The sequence below is a fragment of the Sceloporus occidentalis genome, unplaced genomic scaffold (assembly GCF_023333645.1).
Source record: "Sceloporus occidentalis isolate IW3139 unplaced genomic scaffold, rSceOcc1.0.p SCAF_5, whole genome shotgun sequence".
NCBI lineage: Eukaryota > Metazoa > Chordata > Lepidosauria > Squamata > Phrynosomatidae > Sceloporus > Sceloporus occidentalis.
This window is the reverse complement of record NW_028316985.1, coordinates 155,160,846-155,185,332: the sequence shown is the minus strand read 5'-3', so window position 1 is coordinate 155,185,332 and position 24,487 is coordinate 155,160,846. Positions and strand designations below refer to the sequence as shown.

The following is a 24,487-nucleotide window of genomic DNA, read 5'->3' as shown; positions in this document are numbered from 1 at the left end:
GTACAAGTCAATCCCATGAGAAGTTAGGTTGCCTCCACCCCATTGCTCTTGATTTCTTTCCATCATCAGATACATGTTTAGAGAGGTCTTTGGATGTTAATATTCTGTTACAAAAAAGGTCTTTTAATGGAGTGTGCTGCACTTCATCTTCATTATTATGTTTTAAATGCTGTTGAAGTTGTTTTGAAATAATATTTTTACTTTGAATGCAAATGTGTGTAAATTGCTCTAGTTCCATTTTCTTATAACATATTTTGATGATGCCTTGGATCTCACATTAGTAAAAAGGTGGGATAAAAATAAACTTCAGTTATTTTCCTCTTTTTCTCTTCCTCCTTTAGTTCAACCTGCAGCCCTGCTTTAGTGACTTGAACAACTTTTTTTATTTATTAACTACATTTCCATACCAACCAAATAGCCAAAGTACTCTGAGGAGTTCATAGAAGAAAGCTTAAAACATGCAAATGCCAAATATAAAACAAAGTAAAATCTAGACCAAATGTTAAATAATAGAATAAAACCAGCAGTAGCAGACAGAATTCCAAGAAAAACAGTTGGAGAGGACCTATTCCCCTATATCTTATGACACTGGCTTACAGGTGGATAATGTTAGTGCCTAGTTATAGAGATAAGCAAGGACTGCTATATTTCCATCTTAATTTTTGCGCAAAAGAGTAGGACCACACACAATGTTTGCTGCTTGTAAACAAGTCCAGGAAATGTTTGGTTTGTATTTCCCCCCCCAACTAGTAACCACTGCTTCCATTAAGTAAAGGTGGCAATGCAATTATCTAAACATTTTAATGTTTATTACTATGTATCTCTGTAGAAGGTGGGAAGTATGGAAACTTAGAGTCATCATACAAAACTGTAGGATAAACAGTTTGAAGGTTTTGGACTGTTGTACTTTTGAGGACTGAGTGATGATGTAGTTGCATATTGTGAGATGAGTAGTAGTTTATGCCAGGGAGAGGCAGCTTTTCCTTGGGACCCTCCAGGAGTTTCATGGACTCCCAAAATTTCAAAGAATAAAAGAAAACAGCAGCAATCTGGAAGTGGCTGGAAGTATACTACTTGTTTGAGAAAAAAAATCAGTAAAATTTTTATGTTAAACAGTGGGTGCGCCTCATAACCTATTTTGGCCAGAAAAGGGTGGTCCAACAGCTTTTACTCACTGATGTTTTGTATTTAAGGTGGTGGACAAAGCCATGATAAATCAAGTCCTGTGAGGAATGACTTAGGGAGCTGGGTATGTTTAGCTTGGTGAAGAGAAAATGGAGAGATAATATGATAGTTGTCTTTAAATATTTGAAGGTATGTCCTGTGGAAAATTGAATGAGCTTGTTTTCTGCTGCTCCAAAGACAAGAACAAGAACCAATTGATTCAAATTAGAAGAAAAGAGATACCACCTAAACATTAGGAAGAACGTCCTGCCAGTGAGAGCTACCTGACAGTGGAATGGACTGCCTTGTGGGGATGGTGGATTTCCTTCCTTGAAGGTCTTTAAACAGAAGTTGGATGGATGCCTCATACCCTATAGCTCTGTATACCTGCAGGGCAGCAGATTAATAATAATAATAAATAATAATAATTTGTTTTATTTATATACCGCTATTCTAAAGATCATAGCGGTGGACAGCAAGTAAGCTAATTAGCAAGTAAGCTAATTTGCCCCCAACAGTCTGGGTACTCATTTTAGCAACCTCGGAAGGATGCAAGCCTGAGTCGAGCTTGGGCCCTTTTGCTGGTCTTGAACTCGCAACCTTGTGGTTTTGAGTGAATGGCTAGTGTGTCTTGGGTGTCTCTTATTCATACAGTTGCCATTAGTTGAAACTGACTTGATAGCAATGAACAACAGAGTCTTCTCACTTTAAATTAAAAAGAACAACAACAACCACCACCCTTGTTTCTACCCTTGTTACTAATTTTGTAACTTTCGGACTAGTGCCCTTGGGCAGGTAGATAGACAAATGAACATTGTGTAAACCCTGGCATTCTGCCTGGTATGTAGTCAGTTTGTTGACAGGAAAGTATTTTGCATCCATGTGTCCCTGATTACTATTTCTGTGGTATTGAGACAGTTACATCAGTGTTCACCGGGTCAAGTAAAAAGGGAAAAATACTGCTTGGTTGGATGGTAGTTTTATAAATTGGGCTAGAAGGTTAAGCATAATTTGTGTCCCTGAATTATGCTTGCGTCAAAAGCATAGGCAACCTTAATGAGCATTGCCTGGTTTAATTTGAAAATCTTGCTGGGAAATCATGGGCAAATGGAAAAAATGCATGCTTGTATGTCACCCTTTGGATTAACAGTTTATGCAGAGCTCAAACTTTTGAGCACACATGCTGCTGACGCAGTTCTGAAGCAGCTGCTGGAGAAATCTGCTATAAATGTCTGTCTGTCTGCATTTTTATAGGATATCCTGTTAAGCCAAAAGGGCTTGTTTACTTGTAAGAGTCATGCTAAATATGGTGTGTAATCTGACAGCTGACCTCCATGCATAAAAGGCAAGTAGGACAGTTTTAGACAACATACAGGATTATAGTCCATATTGGTACAGGCAGGGATCTTTCACTGCAAAAAATACTGTGAAAATTGAAGTAACCAAAATATGCAGTGCGTTCATGGAATGTAATTTCAGATAATCCAAAAATCATTGCATTTTGTTATCCTCATCCACAAGCCATAGGAAATCAGCTTTTAATTGTTTTAATTTAAATCTATGTGGGACCCTTCCTAATTCCTGGTCAGTTTGATTCTAACTTGGATTTTTGACATGTGAGGGTATCTGGGAACTAAACTGTGTGACTAAGTATTTGTCCTCAATCCTCCATTCCTGCTATCCACCTGTTCCAAATGTTCAGCTCCACTTAACAACAGTTGTTCAAGGAGATCCTGCATTCTTCAAGCATGCTTTTTGTGGTGGTTTGTCCATGTAGATCAGAATAGTAAAGGAGCAATCCAGCCAGAGTTGATGACTCAATTTTCCATTTTATAGGCATGTTTAACTTGTTTTTGCTCAGAAATCAGTAAAAATTAGATCACCCAGAACTCTGAGTAAAGAAGCAAAAATCTTTACTGTGAGAATGTCTGAGTTTTTTAAAAACTAGATGAGAGACCAAATGCTTGAATACACAGGAATAGAATAGAATAGAATCTTTATTACAGTCATAGATCAGCACAGAGTAGACAGGGATGCGACTGAGCTGTTCATTGATCTGATTTAGCCTGGCATACATTCCATATGGCACAGTAACTGTAGCTAACATTTGGTCTGCAGAGATGTGTGTGGTTGTACCTTGATATTGGACTGACTGGTCTAAAGCTTGCCAAGTAAAGTAGTACAATATTTCATTCATATCAGACTACTGTGGGGAATGGTTAGTACTGTAAAATGATACAGACGTCATTAAAACATATGTGAAAAGCAAACATGGCCACAGGATTTATCTATTTAAAAAGAACAAGTTTTACCTCGGGCCATTTTACGCCTTAAATTGATAAACCTGTAAGATGGATTTAAAAGTCTAGCTAGCTGAATTGTTCCTCTTTTAAAAACTGAGTGCAAAACATTGCAAGCACAGTTCTTAAGTCTCTTCCAAGACAAATGTTCTTTTTCTTTTTGAGGTTTAGCCTTTTGCTGATTTCCATAGCGTTTGGAGGTGGTTTTCCTAGTTAGTTGGCTAATGCTGAATCTCGTTTTATTTCTTCATGATGGTAAAAGTTAAACCCTAAAAGGTCTTCATTTCAATAATGGTGTACTGCTTTGATTGGTCTGTATTGGGCAGAACAAAAATATTGTTAAATTTAGTTTCCTACCAAAATGAAAACATTTACTTTCACCATTATTTTACTTTGATAACTTATAGGATAAAGTCTTTTCTGACATAGGTGTTTGTAACATTTTTTTGTTGTTTAATTGCTTGAATGGTTTTGTCAGCCTTTGACATAGTGCCTGAAAGAGGCTCCTGAATCTTCTTGTCCTTAGCTTTGCTGCACACACCTTTTGTGCCTTGGACATTCAATGTGTGTGTCTGGGTCTGATAACCTTCCTGCGGTGAAATGGGCAATTCTAGTTTCTGGCTGATTTCTGTTGCTAAGTATGCAAATCTGGCTGCCTTAAGCAGGATCCCAAACTTTGTGAAATCTCCATTCCTGCTGAAGTGGCACCTGCAAATATCTCTTGCAGCTGTCAGAGGTAGAGAAGCCCTAGGTGGTAATGGCAGGTTACAAACGGCCCTCAAGGGGCCATTTTCCCGCCACCGCCATTCGCTGTGTAGGGAAGCCCCAGCGGCCAGACCGCGAGGCTTCCCCGCGCAGCGAAGAAGGAGCGCTGAAATGGCGCTCCTTTTTGAAATGCGGAAGTGGCGCCACGAGGAGCATCCAAGACATCAAAATGGCGGCACCCATATGGATGGGCGCCGCCATAAAGTCTGCGCTCCGTGCATACTGGGAGGAAGGGCCATCAGGAAGGTAAGAACCTTCCTAACCCTAATACGGCCCTTCCTAATCCTAGTACACGCGGAGCGCGTGCTTTATAGCGGTTTATAACCTGCCAATGTTTGTTTATTTTATTTCTGCCTTACTCCCAAAATGGGGCTTACAATATGTTAAAACAAATGAGCTAAAACAATATGTGGTACAAAAGTTTAAAAAGCATTTATCAAACAAATTAAAACATTACTTTTAAAACATTAATTTAAAGCAATTCAAAACACAAGCACATATCCCATATTACAAAAAACAGCACACACATTACACATCCTTCTATGTCAAACAGTTAAAGGATGATGTCCTGTCTAAATAAGAAGGCCTTTGCCTTGCAGCAAAAAGAGAGGAGAGACAGGGTCAACTCCTTCAGTAGTTACCAAGAAGGCTCCCTCTCGTGGCCTCTCCAGATGAGCGTGAGATCATTAAGTGGTCATGTAGGTACAAAAAAACTGCACCCTATGTCACAAGTTGTACACCCCTGCATTACATGTAAACAGTCTTCTTTTTCCTGCCCATAATGCAACCTCAAGATAAATGTTTTGAGAGGAACATGTATAAATTCGTAAAACAAGTGTAAATGCTGAACAGTCCATTCTTAACAGTCCATTACACATGATTTGAATAGTGAAAAAAATTGTTGCATGATGTGCAGATGTGGATGTCTGGATTTGGGAAATTAAAATAGGAGGAAAAAGAAACTCTTGGTGCTTCATAAAAGTGGAAAAGAGAACTACAAAAGGGAAGCTAGCATTGGGATGGTGGGAAGGAAGAGAGCTCTGTTACTTCATAGCTAAAGCTTGTAACACAAATAGTTTGGTTGCTACCAGACTACTTCTCTTCTCTGCTCTGGGAGTAGGGGATACTTGGCCAAACAATTGTTTTAAAGAAAGGGCCTTACAGTACCTTTTCTTTGGCTTCTAAAACCTATCAGCCTCCTCAAATTACTTAGAGCTGCTCAGCCTTCTTGGGAAGGTCCTGGAAGTTGCAAGTTTCATCTTTTATGTAAAGGTTGAGGCTCCTTTGTCTGAAATGCTTTGGACCAGAAGCGTTTTGGATTTTGATTTTTTTATATTTTGGAATATCTCTATTTGCATATACATACATAATTAGATATACTGAAGATGAGACGCTAGTCTCAACACAGAATTCACTTGCATTTCATATACACCTTATACACATAGGCTGAAGGTAATTTTATGCAATATTTTAAATAATTTTGTGCACAAAACAAAGTTTGTGCACATCAAGCCATCATAAAGCAAAGGTGTCATCATCTCAGCCACCTATGAAAAATGTTTTGATTTTTGGAATATTTCGGATTTGGGAATTCTGGATAAGGGAGACTGTATGTAGAAAGGCATGTCAACCACCATGGCTCTTACTTTATTTTTCTGTTTCAAATAGTTCCTCAAGTTCTGGAAATGTGGCAGACCGTGTCTTGGCGCAATTACTGACAGAAATGGATGGGATAGAACAACTAAAGGATGTAACTATCTTGGCAGCTACAAACCGACCAGATATGATAGACAAGGTAAGCATTTTAGACCTCTGCTGTTCCTTTATGAGAATAAATGAGAATAACTTTCCATTTAAAGACCACTTTCAATAGGAAGCCAAAATTTCCATAGAAGTACTGGATTTAAAAAGAATGGGCAAAGGACAGATATAGTATAGTATAGCAAAATAGTATTGTAACTATTTTAGGCTTAAGAAAAACAAATTATCAGATGGTTAAAGTTGAACATCTCATAGTTTCATTTTTTACATGCCAGGCTCAGTGTATCTGGGTAAATCTCTAGGACACCTTCTGTTTGCTGCATCTGTATCCATATAGTGTAGTAGAGCACCATGTAATCTGGACCTTCCTTCTTACAATCCATATAAATGATATCTGCTATCAGGAGAAAGTCATGATGTATTCCTGATTTAGGAAGTGCCTTGTACCAAATGAGAACAATGATAGAAGCATGCCATATGGATGCTGATTCTCATGAGTGTAATGATTTGATAAGCATTGTTCTACCCCATATGTCAATTTTTAAACAAATGAAGCTGACTTATACTGAAACAGACCACTGATTTATCTAACATAATAGTGTCAACTGTGATTGGTAGCAGCTGGCCAGTCTCTTATGAAGATTTTTTCCCCAGCATTGCTACTGGAGATGTCATGCTTTGAATCTGAGATGTGTTGCATACAAAGTGGATGTTGATGTCCTCTTCAAACTACTGCCAGTTTTGATTACCTTTTGCATTATTTGCTTTTCAAGCCTGCAAAGTAGGCTGGATCCTATGAAAGAGAGAAGTGGGGGAAATCTCTCTTCTTAAAGGCAGGCAGAAATTTAGTCTGCTTCTAATGCAGCTGTGGCTCCTTTTGATAGATGAATCTTGACTACATGAATCAAGAAATGTGTTCACTTGTGCGATTCCTGTTCATTCAGTCCGACTATATATATATATATATATATATATATATATATATATATCCATCCTAGCTCCAAACCTTCCTGGAGATGCGAGGGAGTGTCTGTTTAGCTGTCACTGAGTTGAATGTCGTTCTTCCCATTAGAGAAACAGAAATTCACTAGGCAAGAAATTCCTTTCCTTGGTTGCCATCATCAATAATGCCTCCAGCTTGTATTTGTAATGGCAGGCTGGAACAGAAGAAGCTGTTACAACCCCAGGGAACTCTGTGATTGTTTCACAACAGGAAGTAAGATGTGTGTAGCTGTGGAATTGGATTGTTTTAGCTCCTGCTGGGTGAGATCTGAGTGTCAAACACATTAGCCGGAATGTCTAAAGCATAAGGGCTGAGAGTGAAATGATAGTTCGTGGTCTGGGATGGCACCCTGGAGCTTCTGACAACCTTATTTCCCCTTATCCCAGCAGTTGCATCCTCAAGTGCTCCATTTGCATGAGAATGACAGGATGTGATTGGACAAATGAAGATTAATGAGAGGGTGTGATGTCAGTGTGCTATATTGCCCCTAGATTGATGGTGTTCTGTTTTTCATTTGTGCTGGGAAGCTTCACTGTAGCATGAAGCAGAAACCAGTGAATAAAAGGTGCAATGTGTGTTTAGATCTACTCATGTTTAAACAAACAAACAAACAAAGCCTGCTCACCTTGCTATAAAATCTGAAAATAAATAGGGTAAAATATGTTCTTGCACAAAGGACAAATGGTGCATATTCACATGAAACTATTTTGGTGTCTTTGGTCCCATCAGTGATGGTGTTTGTTTCTGCACTGTCTATATAAGCAGAAAAAATCCTGTAGTCAAAAAGGTATGTTGACACTTTTTCCATTATAATAGTTGTGTAACATCATTTCCCCACAGCAGTACTGTAACTGCGGCTTAGGATCAGTTTTCCTCAGGGTCAGGTTAGGTATTGATATATTGAAGAGGAATGGGAAGATTTCTCATTCTGCTGTTACCTTAATTGGATGAACTAAAACGGTTGCTACATCTCCACTGGATCTAGGATAAAGTTGGTTCATTGGAAAGCTGTTACTTTTTATTATGTTATGAGTATTTTTATAGGTGTATGATGTATATGTCTTATTTCAGGTCTAAAATATTTCATCTGTTTAAAAACAAACAAATCCTTACAACAGTTTCTGTACCAAGGGATAATAACAGTAGCCTATTCACATCTTCTTGTTGATTTCTCACTTCTGTTTGTATTACCACATTTTTTTTTGTTTAAAGGCTGTATTGAAGGGGAAAAAATGAAAGTGTTTGTGTTTGGTAATACCTTCCTCCAGACACATACTTTACCATGAGCTACATTTCCAATCTGAATAACTAATCTGGGTAACTCAAGCAATTTGCTTCACTTGGTTCACTAAGCTGTTATGCCTGTTTGCACATCTTATGTCTGAATACCAATAAAGTAATAAAGGTTTTCATTGCAAAATGATACATTTGAAAATCTTGGGTTTTAGACATAGATACAATACAGATAGTGTACCACTAGATGGAACCAGCTTCCAGTGCCACTTAAAAAAAAATACCTCCAGTGGAATATTTCTTAAATATCATGTAGCATAAATACCCTAAAGGTACCAGATTTTGTCTGATCTTGGAAGCTAAGCAGGTCAGCCCTAGTTAGTACTTGGATGGAGACTGCCATTGAGTACCAGGTGCCATAGGCTATATTTCAGGGGAAGGAATGGGCAAAACAACCTCAGAATATTCCTTGCCTAAGAGAAACCTGTGATGATCGCGGGGTTGTCCTAAGTCAACAGGCTTAGGGGGAAAAAACCTACAAAATTAATGGAGTCACCATAAGTCCACAGGTGATTTGAAGGTATACACACACACACACACACACACAACAAATCAGTTAATATATTTACAACACAGAATGTTGGTATTTTGATATGTTTCTTTTATTCCTTCTGTTTCAGAATCAAAAGGTTATCTCTTGTATTTTTAGGGCCCAATTCATTGGTGGGAAATGAAATTAAAAACCTTTTTCTGAAAAAGGTGTGTTTCATTTTACTTCAGCTGAGAATGGATTCTTTACTGTGAATTTTTTTTTAAAAAAGATGCATGCTTATTAGTTTAGTTTAGTGCTAATCAGGAATAGTTTGGTTTTGATATAAAAAAAAAATAAAAGGAGTGATTTGGCACAATCCGTAACAAGATTTTAAGTTCTAGCCTCAAGCAAAAACAAAACAAAACAAAAACCTATCCTTCCTCTTGACAAACATCAAAGTTTTCCCCTTCTGGAGGATTATGAAAGAAATTCAAATATGCAAGGTTTATGGATGTACTCATAAAGGGGGAGAAAATCTTATATGTGAGTTATCTGGCAATATGTTGAGAACCTCATAAATCAGCTAATCTGAAGTTGTAAACATGTTCCACATTTGGTTTGTCTGGAACAAATTGTGGTTATTGTTTCATCCTTATTTTCTTCAAGTATTTCTAACTGTGTTTTCAGTCTTCCATCTGATTGGTGATTTCAGTGTTAAGAGATGTTAGTTACAGGATAACCATAATGTTGGTTTTACGAAGACTATAATGGACATGTTATTTGCCTTCAGTGACTGAAATTAACACCATAGCAAAGGATACCGTCTGGATATATCCATATCATCACAAATTGGGGTTTACATTCAATTTTAGTCCTAGCTAGAATAGATTCATTGAAGGGAACAGGGCTTATTTGTCACAATTAACTTAAATCCCATTCATTTAAACCGATCTTTTCTAGATATCATTAACATTGAATTTAGCGCTGAGTTAAGAGCAAGTAGTCTCACATGTACCTCACAGATAGACAACCTATGAAAAAAACCCTATGCTTTATTTGTTTAGTCATGGAAGTTGCTAGCAGGTATATCTTTGTGACTGCAAAAGATGTGAAGCATTGTTGTGAGGGCTTGGAGTCCTTTTAGCCCCATGTTAGGGTTCTAGTTAAATTTAAGGTAAAAAGCCAAACCAAATGAAAAGAAAACATCTGGAGCCTTTTTTAAAACAAACAAACAAACAAATAATAAGTTTAATAAGCTTTATTTATAAACCGCTTTTCCACAGTGATCAAAGCGGTGTACAGATAGAAACAAATAAATGTTAAGTGCGCCCTCCCCAAGTCCTGTTTCTAGGGGTGAGAGGTTAAATTAATCTGCTTCTAAGTTATATTATGTTGGATGTAAGGATTGATTCATAATTACCTCAAAGATTACCTAAACATTTGTATTTTTTAAAATATCTGCCTGCATTTCTAAAATAACATACCTGTGATCCCAGCATATACTGCTGGGATTTTTTTTTAAAGGAAGCACTGCTCTTTTGTAAAATATTATCTCCATGTTTTAGTGCAAAAACGTATTTTTTCCCAGCTGGAACTGGGGGAAAAACCTCACTTCTGATTTCATTCATGGCTCTGAATTTTGGTAGTGTGCAGTCTGGGGAAGAGAATGTGGCCCATAGTGAGTTCTGGGTGATCTGTAATAGGTCCCCACATCTGAAGAATTTGCTTACATCAGGTGGCCCTTTTACACTACACAATTATAGCACTATGATTTCACTTGAGCTACCATGGCTGTATCCCATGGAATCCTGAGGTGTTTAGTTTGATGATGGCATTAGAGCTCTCCAACTAAAAATGTTAAATACCCCTCCTTAAACTGCAAATCCCAGGATTCCATAGGATGGAACAATAGCAGTCATAGTTGTGTGGTATAAAAGAGCTCCTAATCTAGGTGGTACAAAATAATAATAAAGGATTGAGGGAGAAATAGAATTTTGGCCACTTGTCATTGCCATGAGTTCTGCAGTAAAAATGAGTCCTAAGAGGGAGAGTGCAAACTAAAAGAATCTCTGTTTGGCTATTTTTCTTTTATTTTTGGGGAACACCTATTCTGATGAAGAATTCTGGAGGACCTGAAAGTTTGCGTAGTTTTGTGGAAACATTAGGTAGGTCCTAATGAAGGTATTGCCTAACTGTAGATTTTGTTTTCAATCAAGAACCAATCCAGATACCATTTTTATTTTGCTTTAACAATGTCTGTGAAACTTCAGCAATATGCTATGCGTTCTACAGAACATAGGAGTGACATACTACTTCTCTAAGACAACTTACAGCCATAATTTGTATACTGTTATGTTTTATAATTTGTAGTGATAGATATATGAAGGGTCTCTGTTTTTAGCTTCATCTTTCTCACTGCACTTTACATGGTGCTGTGCATCTGCTTTGTAGATTGGCCCATTAACTCTATGTGACAGTTATGTTTCTGACCCAATAGCTCCAGCTCATCATTGTCATGCTCTACTTGGCTCATGATGAAAGTTCAGTGAGTGCATCCGGTAAGCTTATGATGTTAGGGCTTGAATACTTCTGTCTGTTCCCTAGTGTTGACATTAATAAATTCTTTTCTGATGTATTTGGAAGTATATTGTAGCAATTTTGTTATTTTGGTATTAAGGAAAATTCAAAAGCTCAAAACAGAGGAAGTTATTCTAAGCTGTGCTGTGTGTGTCACAGTTTCCAACAGTCAGAAGAAGTCTAACTTCTTCCAGGTGCATTGTATAAGAGAAAAACAACATCTAATGATCTTCAATCAAGGTTTTTGCCATTTTAAAAAAAGATGAGAGGTACTACTGCAAAGCACATATATAAGCAGGAAACAAAAAGGAGACACACTCCACTTGCTGTTGGATGGTCAACTGTTGAAAGTTTTCTAATATGTTATGGTCCAGCTTTCTGTAGAGCTTTGTTATAACTCCAGTTAAATGTCTCTGAAAAAGGCCTTTTTTGCACAGATCAAAATGTGTTCGGCTTTTCAAAGGAATGAACAGTTGACCATCCAACAGCATGTGTATCTTGTCTCCTTTTTGTTTCCTTGATTTTTTTAAAAAAAATAACCAAATATTTTTCACAGTTTAATTGTCTGCTGTGTTTCTGAGATTACTTACTTTTGTAAGCATAACTCAGAAAATTGCTTTTATTCATAATGATAGCAAAAGGGCAGGCAAGGCTGTATACTATCACCCTAGCTATTCAGTTTGTATGCAGAAAACATTGTATTCCTCATCACTATGTACAGATGCAACAGTGAAAAAAAATCATTGGAAGAACATAAACTCATGCGTGCTGACAATACTGTGGATGGCCAAGAAGAAAAACAAATGGGTTCTAGAACAGATAAAGCCAGAAATTTCGCTGCAAGCCAAGATGACTAAATTGAGACTGTCATACTTTAGTCACATCATGAGGAAGAATGAATTATTAGAAAAGACAAAGATGCTAGGAAAGGTAGAAGTCAGTATTATTATTATTATTATTATTATTAACCTTTATTTATGAAGCACTGTAAATTTACACAGCGCTGTACATACAGTCTTTTTAATTAGACAGTTCCCTGCCCTCGGGCTTACAATCTAAAAAAAACATGACACAAAAGGAGAAGGGAGTGGTGGAGGGAAACGGTAAGAGGTCCAGCAGAGGAAGACCACATGCTAGAATTTTAGACTTGATCAGTGACGACACGAACATGAACCTACAAGACTTGAGCAGGGATGCTGAGAACAGAAAGGCTTGAAGATGTCTCACTCATAGATGAGGGTCGCCATTAGTCAAAGTTGACAGCAAACGTTTACATTATATTAAACATATTTCTGCCTCTTTTTAAAATGACAGCTGGGGAGGGTGGATGCAAGCTCCAGGAAGAGAGATTCCACCTCAACATTAAGAGGAACTTCCTGACAGTAAGGGCTGTTCGACAGTGGAACAAACTCCCTCGGAGTGTAGTGGAGTCTCCTTCCTTAGAGGTCTTCAAACAGAGGCTGGATGGCCATCTGTCGGGGATGCTTTGATTGTGATTTCCTGCATGGCAGGGGATTGGACTGGATGGCCCTTGTGGTCTCTTCCAACTCTATGATTCTATGATTACAGTAACAAATGTAATCCTAACAAATTGTAAAAATGCAACAATATCCAGTTTTTTAACTTCAGTGCAACACTCTTCAAGGTTACTTAAGTGGGGGAGGTGGCCATTTAAAAACTTTTAAGCGATGGTTCTGGAATGTAAAGCAGCACTAATATTGGCTACTTACTTTATACATTGCATGAGTATGCATTGCCATCGACACTTACAAAAGCAAACCATGGCTGCTGCTCCCAGGAAGTGTAGCTGGCAATTAGACATACTTCCTTCATTACATCAAAGCAACCAACAATGTCTTGCGTTGTCTTTCAGCAGATTATACCTATTTAAAAGTTTAAAAATAACAGGAAGGGGATTCTATGGCCACCTTATATATACTTAAGCTAAGAGGCAACACTCCCCCTAACCATAAGCAAATAACACATTAATAATGAGTGCCAAAGGCCCGGTACAGATGGGCAGGAAGGGCTGTGAGACACTGGCCCTTTCTGCCTGGATGGAGGCCACAGCAGACAAAAGCTGCGGCCTCTGTGAGGCCTAAAAAGAAACTGCTCTCGGTGGGTTCTTTTTGTGCCATGCGCTGGGCACCATTGGCGTGGCTTACGCACAACGATGATGTCCGCACAGCAGGGCGCTGTTTGGATGCTGTGGTGTGTGGATATCATTGTTGCACCCCGTATGGACAGGGTCAAGAAATTATGGCACCAGGAAAGCACAGAGAGGTTGTGAGCGTGGGGACGCTCAACCCTCACCCTGCCCACAGACCGGCACTTTTTGCCCATCTGTACTGGGCCTAAGATACTCTCCCCATGATAAATGCAGAGTGGGAACAACTGGATGATGGGGGAGGGGGGAGTTTGAAACATCAGGTATTATAGTAACTTTTCCAAATTCTGTTTTTAACCGAGTGGATCCAACAAGTGGCTTACAAGTATAAAATATAAACAGAAAAAGCAGTATATCACAGTCTACATTTCAAAAAAAGTTAAGAACACAAGCTGAAGAACACCAAAACCAAGACTCAGCAAATGCAAATGAGAAACTACTCAGGGTCAGGGGCTTTCCCAGCAGAAAATGATCACCAATTAGCAGATAGTAATCCTCTTTTGCATATCCTCCCACCCTGAGACCCGACCATTAACAACAGAACAATACACAGATTAACATGGGAATCACTCCTCCTTACCCAGGGTCACACAGTGAGTGTGTGTGTGTGTGTGTGTGTGTGTGCGTGCGCGTGTGTGCGTATGTATGTATACATAGATTCTCTCTCTCTCTCTCTTTTCCAGGTCAGCATTCTCTGCAGATGCCAACCACAGATGCTGACAAAACATCAGGAATAAACTCTTCTAGAACATGGCCACATAGCCCAAAAAACCCACAAAAAACTATGGATGCCGGCCATGAAAGCCTTCGACTTCACATAAGAACACAAGCTGTTAGACATAAATTAACTGATTCTCAAATGCCTTCTAAAATTAATCATCTTTCACATTATGCTTAAAACCAAATAGGATTTTTTTTGTTGGGGGGTGGAGAAGTTCTACCACCTTGAAGGTTGAGCCCTACTGTGAGGTAGCTTCTCTTGGCAGCAGATATTGGGTGTAAGGAAAGGGCAATGAATTCTTCATTGTGTGTGATTTTTGTATTTTTACTGCTAAGGAATGGGGAGAAGTGCATGTCTGATTTTCTGTCTCAGATACCAAAATAATCTGGTCAGCTTTCAATACTGCATACCTTGATTTGTGAGTATAGAGCACCCTGGTTTCTGGTTTCATCTTGGGCCATGAAAGGTCTTGGACCTGACTTTGATGCTACATAGTGAAGGCCCTGTCTTGTATCAGAGATGTCATGGGTGGGCAGAGTGCAGGTTACTGGCTGTAGGTAGCTCCCAAGGCCTTTTTGTGGCCTGCCCTCTGATGTCCCTTCCACCATACAGCAACTGTTTTGTAAATAACCTTGCAGGTCAAATTCATAAGGGAGAAGGTGACCTGTGAAATATCTAGGCCCAGGTAGGTAGGACTTGTAAGAACAATCAAGTTTAGCATTGTGCAAAGATTGTATTATCTCTTCACTTTCTAATTAAACAGTATAATAGGGTTGAGGTAACAGTAAAAACTTGTCTTAATAAAAATGAGCATGCTGCAAGAAAGCAAATCATATTGCTTGGGCAGCAGTAAATGGCTATTTATAAATTCAGTTATCCTTCAGGTTAATAAAGTATTGTGTTTTATAAAGAGAGGAGAGAGTTTTATGTAGCCTCTCTCATGGGGTGATGTGGTACCCTAAACTCTTGTTAGAATTTTCATTTAATATCAGTAAAAAAAAATGGCTCAGATGTGTTCACTATTTATATCACTGACATTTGTTAGGGGTTTTTGATTTGGTTTCAGTGGAGTGTGCATGTGTTTCCCTCAAGTATAGTAAATAAATATTTCCAGGTGTACAGAAGTGACTTTTGATTCCAACCCTTCAATTGTCAGGGTATGTAGAGGGTGCTAAATCAACCTTGAGCCTGCTGAGTTGGTTCCCTACCCCCACCTGCAATTCTTAGTAGTGACAGTTGAAGAGCACGGTGACTTTTTCACTTAAGATTTATTACTTGCCTGACAAAACAAGGTGGGAGACAAACTTGTTCGGCTGCATTTTTTAACTTTCACAGCTATACCATAAGACTGGGATAAATGCTGCTTCTTTTGTCCATAAAAGTATATGCACATATATTAAAATTAACTCTTTTCTCTCTTTCACACTCATGCATACCTAATCTCTTTCTATAAAATTTGAGTAAAGACAGATCATGCCTCTTTGTATTAAAGAAAATTTCAAATCATTATACTTGTAGTACATTCCATTGTTGTACTGCTTTTTGAAGCAGTTTTATTCTTCATTTAGCAAGAGTGCAAAGATAAATTGGTGATGACAGATCTTATCTATAGGAATTTTGCATTTTCTTGTAATCTGCTGCTTCAAGCACAGATTCAGGTCTCCATTATTATGATAGGATGTGTACTACAGAAATGTATATGACAAAGGAAAAATTGCAGCAGTAAAACTAAGCATTAAATAAAAATAATATCCACCCAGTCATAAGGAGAAGTCAGCTCTCAGTCCCAAGCCAGAGACTGAATAAAATCAAGAATCACTCAATCACTCAACACCTGTAGCTTCATAAAAAGTCAGTATTATCTTCATATTTGAAACTTGGGAGACTTTTTGGATTTCCCTATGAAGGGATCTACAAGGTCATTGCTACACCCAAAAAGGGCCTTGGATATACAGTGGGCCCTTGTTATCCTCTGGGGTTTGGTTCCAGGAACCCCCGTGAATAACAAAATCTGTGAATGCTCAAGTCCCATTAAATACAATGGCATAACAAAATGGTGTCCCTTATATAATATGACATAATCAAAGTTTGATACTTGGAATTTATACTTTCTTTGAATATTTTCAAGCCATGGATGCTTGAATCTGTGGATAATGAATCTGTGGCTAAAGAGGGCCGACTGTATGCCTGCTAGAAAAATGGAAACAGCCTCAGATGTTAAAGTATTTGGGAAGGAAGGTGAGAGGAATGATGATTCTCTATTATGTCTTATGTCCCAAGCTGCTAAGGGCTTTAAAAATAAATGGCATGTTGGAAAATAAACACATTTCTTTTATAGACTGATACTGGATTGTTGTGCTTGAATCCTACTCCGTAAATAGCATACCAGTAGTATTTTGTACCAACTAAAAGTTCTGGGTGCTCCTGAATAGCAGCATGTAGAGTTCTGGAAGTTCTGAAAGAGGTTTGGGCAAAAGGTAAATTTCTGGGTGATTTGTAGCAGGTTAATAAGGATTTCTTCTCCCAGGTCTTTTTAATAATAGGTGCAGCAACTGCTAAAATGAAGAAAGATGGGATGGAAGTATCCAAGTGTGCATTTTTTGTTTGGAAGGGTTGTTGTACTTAAAAACCAATTCCTGGTCTTAGAATTATTAATTAATAACCCTGTCTATTTCATCACGTTCCAGTTGGTGGATCTTGAACTGTTGCAAAACTGAATGGTGTCCATTTCTGTTAAAACATGAATAAATGTGATCTGGTATGTTTTTCCAGAGAAGACCAGAGGTGATACACCATTCAAAGTAGCTGAAGGGTACTCTTTCATAGACTCTGCTTCCATCCAAAAAGCAGCATTAATGCTTCTGGGGCTGCATATGGCTAGTAGGTTGCAGTTTGCCCACAATTGATATACATTCAGCTGTAATACTTCACATGAACATAAACAGTTTTGAAGCCCTGTTACCAGGTTGGGCAAAGAAGGCATTTTGCTAGTGTCAGAGCTTATTAAGTTATTGTTTCCAGGGGATGGAAGGGGGTAGCTGTATTAATCTTTTGCAACAAAAATGGGCTATAGATTCATTTTTGCTAATACAAATTGGAAGTAGACTTCATGAAACAGAGCTCTCCTTTCTCAATACCATCAATACATGTTTTCTAGAAGTCTACAGGGTAAGAAGAGGTAGCTTAAGCCAGTTGGTGAGGCAAGCCTTATTCCATTACTTAACAAGCCAGCACGTGGGCTATGTAAGCAAGAACACACGCCAGGGTGTGTGTTCATCAGTCAACACACGAGGTGTGTGTAATTGGCAAGCACACACCCTGGAACATGTTAGCGCACTTATAAAAATGGCCATTTAACATTTATTAAAAGCATGTAGATACAAAATTTACCTAGTTTTCAAAATGCTGTGAAACTTCTTTAAGCATCATTCTGTCACACTTTAGAATAAGAATTATAATGTTTCTCTTCCAAATATGCTGAAATGCTTTGTTGGCGAAGTTGCTTTTTCTGTTCCTATTGCTATCCCAAATTGTAAACTTGGCACAGAAAAAAGAAAAGAAAAGAAAAAAAGCACTCATTTCTCAGGGCACCTCAAAGTATAGTCTGACACAATGAAAAGCAAACATTGATGCTATAGCACATGTTTCTTGGTGAGAGGGCCCCCAAACAGCAGTGAAGGAGCTAAGCCTCAGGGTTTGATTTATTTGTACAGTAGGGTTTTGCCAGCATTGGTAGACCTATATAGCTTAAACCAGTTTATTTTTTGACAAAAAAATAACTATGAAAAAGAAATATGTTTAGACCTGTTTGGGATCAAACTGGAATCCAGGCAGACAGTGGCGTTTGGTCTATTTTTTCTATCCTTCTTCCCTCCCTCTAGTCACTTTTCTTCTGTTTTAACTGCCATCCAACTAGATGTGACATTTTGGTATCTCGAAGTCATGTTTCATTGCTGAATTCACATTGAACTAGACATAGGCATTTGCAGTGCTGTCACTTCATGAGTTTTAAGCAAAGTCCCTGAATTTTAGCCATCTGCCATGTGTTTAAAGCATGGAAATAATCTTGGATAAAAATAGTTCTGACTAATCTGTTGCAGTTTGCCATTTGGGTACTTTGATTGTGTATATAATTAATGTAATGGGACCAAAAATGCTCCATGCCATTTTGTGAATGAAACATGATGCGGGGAAGCTGATGATACTGCTTGAATGAGAAGCAACTCCTTAATCTGCTCAAAGATGGAAGGGGAAAGCAAGTGCACACTCACTTAATCCTGTCCAGCAGGACCAAGTAGAGAGATTGATGTCAAGAGATGCAGGGATAGAAAGATCCTGGTGGAGGCATCCACAGACATCCACACTGTGGAGCAGGCAGAGACATCATCCAGGAATGCTGAGAGCCAAAGAAGAATAAAGAAACAGTACTAAATGTTATCATTTCACATACACTGTAGACCAAATAAGAAAGTCACAGTGCCTATCGCATCTGGAGAGCTTTGTATGTTCTTTGGTAGCTGTGGCACCCAATCTCCTGAATGCTGCCACCTAAGAGAAATAATTTTGTGTTCAAACCAAGGTACTTATGGTTCAGCAGCAATTAAATGTGCAAGCCAGAGTCATTGCTAACCTGGCTGTATTTCTGGTGTTGAGTACCTTTGAGGCCACTAGAGATGATGGATCTAACCATTGATGGAAAATTGGTTGAGTTCAGAGTTAAATGCATGTTCCAGCAGTATTTGCCAAGGGAACCGGGTAAATATGGCATAAATATATTCTGAAGGGAGACATTTATTTGGGCAGGCAGCCTAGCACACTACAGGAAATCCAACTTGGATGCATAGTGGTGACAACACTAATTAAAAGGTAAACCAATTTCCTATACTGGGCAAAAATGGTGGAAGTCCACTTCTTCATCAGCTTAGAATTGTCAGATGAACTTGTAATCAAAGATATAATGTGTGTGACATCATTTGAAAAACGTAAAAGTAAAGGTTTTCCCTTGACTTGAACGTCTAGTCATAACCAACTGTAGGGGATGGTACCCATCTCCGTTACTAAGCTGAAGGGCCAGTGTTGGTGGAAGACAACTCTGGTGGCTGTGTGACCAGCATTACTACACAGGACACTGCTAACGTCCCACCGAAGTGGTAACTATCTGTTTGCATTTTTACATGCTTTTGAACTGCTAGGTTGGCAGAAGCTGGGACTACTGACAGGGGCTCACCCCATTATGCAGCACTTGGCCTTGAGCTGCCAACTTTCTGACCTTATGATCATCAGAATTGGCATCTTAACCACTAAGCCACCACATCCCTTAGTACGGCACTAAGCACCATACTAGAAGTGATAGCAAGGTTTGTTCCTTTGATTAATACTTTGTGAATTATATTTCATTGAGAAACAGAGTGGGAAGATAGTTTGTATTGAGGAAGCATATATTTAAGTATGACACTTCCCATTTGTAATGGTGTTTGGTGTTTCATTTCGCTTTGGTGTTTCTTTTCACTTTGGTTACTAATTCTGATAAGACTGGGAAGCACACACACATTTCGCTGTTTCTGACACTGGAGCAGTACTTGTAGTATCAGCAGATGGCAGTCAAGCCAAACTTCAGTTAAAGATTACAAAATATGATGCATACAGGAATTCTGATAGATAAATAGATGGATGGATGGATGGATGGATGGATGGATGGATGGATGGATAGAGGTAAGGTACATAGTGAATGTTATCATATCGAAATATATTGATTTGCATAATGATAAGTAAATGGCAGTATATATAGTTTGCTCTGTTGTGATAAAAACGAATTGTTTTTACATCAAAGAAAAACTTCCTTTCTTTTCGGTGTAGTCATGACTAGAAAAGCAGATTTCAAGCTGTTTTGCTCTTGAACATTAAAGTAATTCAATAATTTTGATTGAGCTGTCAGGTTGAGATCTGTTGCCATTCTTTTCTTTACTAATCATTTCTGCTTGACAAAAAATGTTTTGGACACATTTAAGGTTAGTTATGTGGAATGTAAGGGTTAACACTTTTGGTTTTTTTAATGAGAGGGAACATTAAAAACAGTACATGCAGTCAGAGAAGACCTTCTGAACAGAGTAATCAAATCCATCACTGGTGTTGCATCCTGCTGATCTGGTTGGACATAGGTACTGTAGGTGGGGGAAATTGGAACCACAACCTTGTAAATTCATCTTTCTCTTTTTATACCATATGGAGAGAGTATAAAATGATTTCAAATATACCATGTATATTTCATCACAGGATCAGCCTTTTCAAGGATCCATTTTGGATTGGAAGGGAGACAGTAGATTATAGACTCAAGATCCTCTGTAGAATCAGCCATGGAACACCATGTGCTGCCTAGTTTAGTTGGCTTAGGGGCAAAACAGACAGCGAGTAAGGGGTGGCTTTAAACCTTTGAGCACTGGATTGGGGCTGCAGCAGCTGTACGCCACGGTAGCAAATGCGCCCTTTTTCTGCTCCCAAAAGAAGTGGCAAAATGTCTGAGCACCATGGCAAAGGAGTGCTGTAATGTTGCCTGCCATACAGTCAGGTGGGCAGTGTGATGGCAGCTTGTGGGTAGAGTTGGGGCGGGCAGCATGCAGCTGCCATGCCCCCACTCCACGCCGATGCCGGTCTGTTTAGCCTCTTAGTCGGCTTGGGAAAAGATTCTTATGTTTTTATCAGGCTGAAATTTCCCTGCTTTATATTTTAAATGTTATTCTTGGGTAGACATTGGCTTGGGAGAAAAGTTCAGCATGAGGTCTTCACTTTATCAAGTGAATAGATATGGTTCTTAGAAACTGACAGGATCAGATGGGAATAACTAAATTCTGTAACTTTCACACTATTTTGCAGTTATGTGCATTCTCATTTCTGCCACAATCTCCAGTCTCACTCTTCCTTAAACTACTTCATAGCACTAGTTCATAAGACTTCAACTCTGGTGGCTGGGTCATGTAAGCTCCTTAAAAACAAAAAAGCTGTGGGAAATCCTATAGTTTTTGCATGAGTCAGTGTTATGGTGCATGTTTTATTTCATACCTAAGGGGTTAATGTTATGCATATTAAACTAAACAGCAAAGTTTACACTGGGGATTATTTAACATTTACTGCTGGTATTACTGTACTTCCTGTTTGGTGTTCACAATAATAGATTTCTAAAGAGCTCCGTTTGTATAAATACCTCACTTACATTCTAGGCAAGTATATTCATGTCTTGAGTTAAACACGAATACAATGATGTGTTGGAACACTGCTAAAGAAGGAAATCTTTCTGCTTCATAAATGATACCCTTGAACCTCATAAGAATATTTGGAAATGACAGTCATATATTTGTTTTCTCTTCTTTTATCATGCTGGTTTGAAAGTGCCGTGAAAGCCATTGGGAGTGACTAATCTTCACTATCCACCAGTAATGTCCCCCCCCCCGTATTTTGTGAGAAATTAATTCTATAATTGGCAGAATGTATTTAAATATTCCAAACTGACTTAGTGCATAACAAAAATTAAAACTGAGTGAAAGACTTCAAAAAGTTATCTCAAATTTTCCAAGAAATTATGTGTGTGCATTTGGATACATGGCCTTTTTTAAAAAAGAACTAACCAAATACGAGTTTCTCACCTTCCATCCATCTCTCTACACCATGTGAAAATTGGCTCTAGGAGGCTTCCTAGCTCAATGAGTGGAGCAGATTTTGAGAGCGCCTAGATAGTTGGCAATTGTCCACCCTCACAATTCCAGTGACACAGCATTTCTTTCAGTGGAATGACAAGCTAGATTCCAGGTCATTGTCAAACCAGCATAATATCAAAGCAAACCTGTATGGCCTAGCCAGTGTAACAATGAAATAAATAAAATGAAAATCTTTAGTTGGAAAGTCATCAGATACATTCAAGGCAAACCACCCTTGGTACAGCATTTTGTAAATGAGACACCACAGCAGTGAAGGCCTTCTCCCCAGTCAATTACTATAACTTTACTAGTATTTGTAAAGTAGACGTCTGTGTATCTGATATTTTGGGTATGATTTGGAGTAGCCTTAAATAGCTGTAACATACTGAATTTCCTTTTCTTAACTTTTTGCTTTGCCACTGGTTCTGGCACCAATACTTTTAAGTGATCATTCTATCTTTTAATATTTGAATTCATCACATAGATTGTAATAGAGACCTAAAGCTCTGCATAGGCTGGCCCCTCCTTATTTATCGGAGCTTCTTTCCCCTTACCTTACCTTTCGCTCCCTCCATCTGGGAATCAAGGACTGTTGTCCCAGCCAAGGATTTTCTCTTCTCCAGCCCAGATCTGCCCCTGGAACCTCCCTCCCTCTTGAGCACGGTTCATCATGTCTTTACCCAGTTTTAAAGCTGAGTTAAAGACAGTACTGTTCAGGGAAGCGTTCCCAGTCACAACTTGATTGTTATTATATGTTTATTTTCATTTGCTTGCTATATTTTATTATTTAATGTTAATTGTATTAATATATATTTTATTAAATTATTTTAGTAGAATGTACGCCTTGGGCAGGTTTATTTTATTTTATTCTATTTTTAACTGATTGTATTGTGATTATGTAAATTTACAGTGCTCTATAAATAAAGCTTAATAATAATAAGTTACTTTTAAAGTAATTACTTTACATTTAAAGTGAACAGGTAGTTTTATAACTGCGATTTTAAAGAATAACTGTCTTGCAATTTGCAAGTAATTAAATAGTAACCAGCACTACTATTTAATGTCAATCCAGCGTGGTGTAGTGTTTTGATCATTAGACTATGACCCTGGACACAAGGGTGGAGCTGCTTGGCCATGAAACCCCCCTGGGTAACCTTGGATAAGACACACTCTCTTAGAATCAGAGAAATACAAAGGCAAATGCCCTATGAACAAATCATGCAAAAACTAAATATGCCCATTTTCCAGTGTTGAAATAATACTGGATTGCTATTTGGTGTACAGAGTGTACGTGCTTGAGGTTTAGAGCATGAGCTACAAGCTGGTAATTCTTTTGTTCAAATCTCAGTTTAGGCATGACTTACCAGACCTCATTAGCCAGGCCACTATCTCTCGAGTATCAATTCCCAATCTTTAATCTGAGGATAATTATACTCTCTAATTTACAAGTTGGCATAAGCCTTACTGACATATGTGGAACACTCAGGAAAAGCAGTTTATAAATACGATTAATGATCATTCTTTTGCCCTTGTCAACCCATGGTAGAATCATCAGTGGGGATTATATTTTGTTTTCATTTGGTTTCAACAAAATTATAAGTGTATAGTTGCTATATCTTTCTGTATATAGAGCATTTTATGAGATTTTTCTTTTCTTTCTTTTCAGTCTTTAGAAATAATCAAACTTTCATGCAATAATATTTCCCTTGAATTCTTTATATATCGTTGACATTACAGTAGCTTTAAAATAGCCTTAAATTGTATTGTGAAGAACTTGTAAACTGCATCCTAAGAATTAATGTATATACTTGTGTATAAACTGAGGGCAGGTTCTGTAGCCAAAATTATGGATTTTGATATGATAAGTAGAAAGTAAATAAGCAGAGGCATGTAACGAAGGATATAAAGGATGAAGCAAAGGAGAATAATGCCAAGGAACTTACAAAATTCTGGCAGGCATAAATGTGTCCACTCACCTTAAAGGCAGGATTGATGAGGAGGGAGCTATTGTAGATGGTTACTGTGTGAGGAAACAACCAGGCGTGGATGGGGCTAAGAAAATGCATACATGTCAAAGTGATGTACAGGCAAAGCAAAGAAAACGGGGGCTACATCACAGCCTTGAATTTTAATGTGATAACTTTGCTTGATTTTAACCCCCCCCCCCAAAGCTGCCATACACAAATATCTTATTCAGATCCTTCAAAAACTGATTCTTCATTAGTAGAATCCTATTTTTTGAAGAGAGTGGTGAAACGTGAGAACATGATCCATCCCAGGTGAACCTAAAAGAAGCTGCCACCACTACCATTTTCCTGCCCAGGCATTCAAAAAGATCAGAAATCATGCAGTGATAGGGAAAGAAGGGGGGGGGGTGGTCAGTGCTTCTTTTAGGTGCTCTCAGAATGGACTAAACTCCTGCCTTTTGCCAGTCTACTCAGAGAAGGGGTTGGTTCCTTTTTTGGTAAGAGTTAAGGGGCAGTAATTAAACTGACCCAGGGTTTTTTTTGTCAATTATTTGACTAAAATTTCTAGAGTTATACATGAGTATATGCAAGCCAAGATAAGGCTAGCAT

At 38.3% G+C, this 24,487-nt stretch overlaps 1 protein-coding gene across 1 annotated transcript in view; it reads left to right on the top strand.

Moving 5' to 3' along the window:
• Window positions 1-24,487, top strand: part of AFG2A (AAA ATPase AFG2A) — a 179,561-nt gene that overhangs the window by 46,610 nt on the left and 108,464 nt on the right. The window contains exon 14 of the mRNA XM_089527241.1: window positions 5,898-6,024. Coding sequence (XP_089383367.1) covers window positions 5,898-6,024 — 127 coding nt within the window. The remainder of the gene's footprint in view (window positions 1-5,897; window positions 6,025-24,487) is intronic.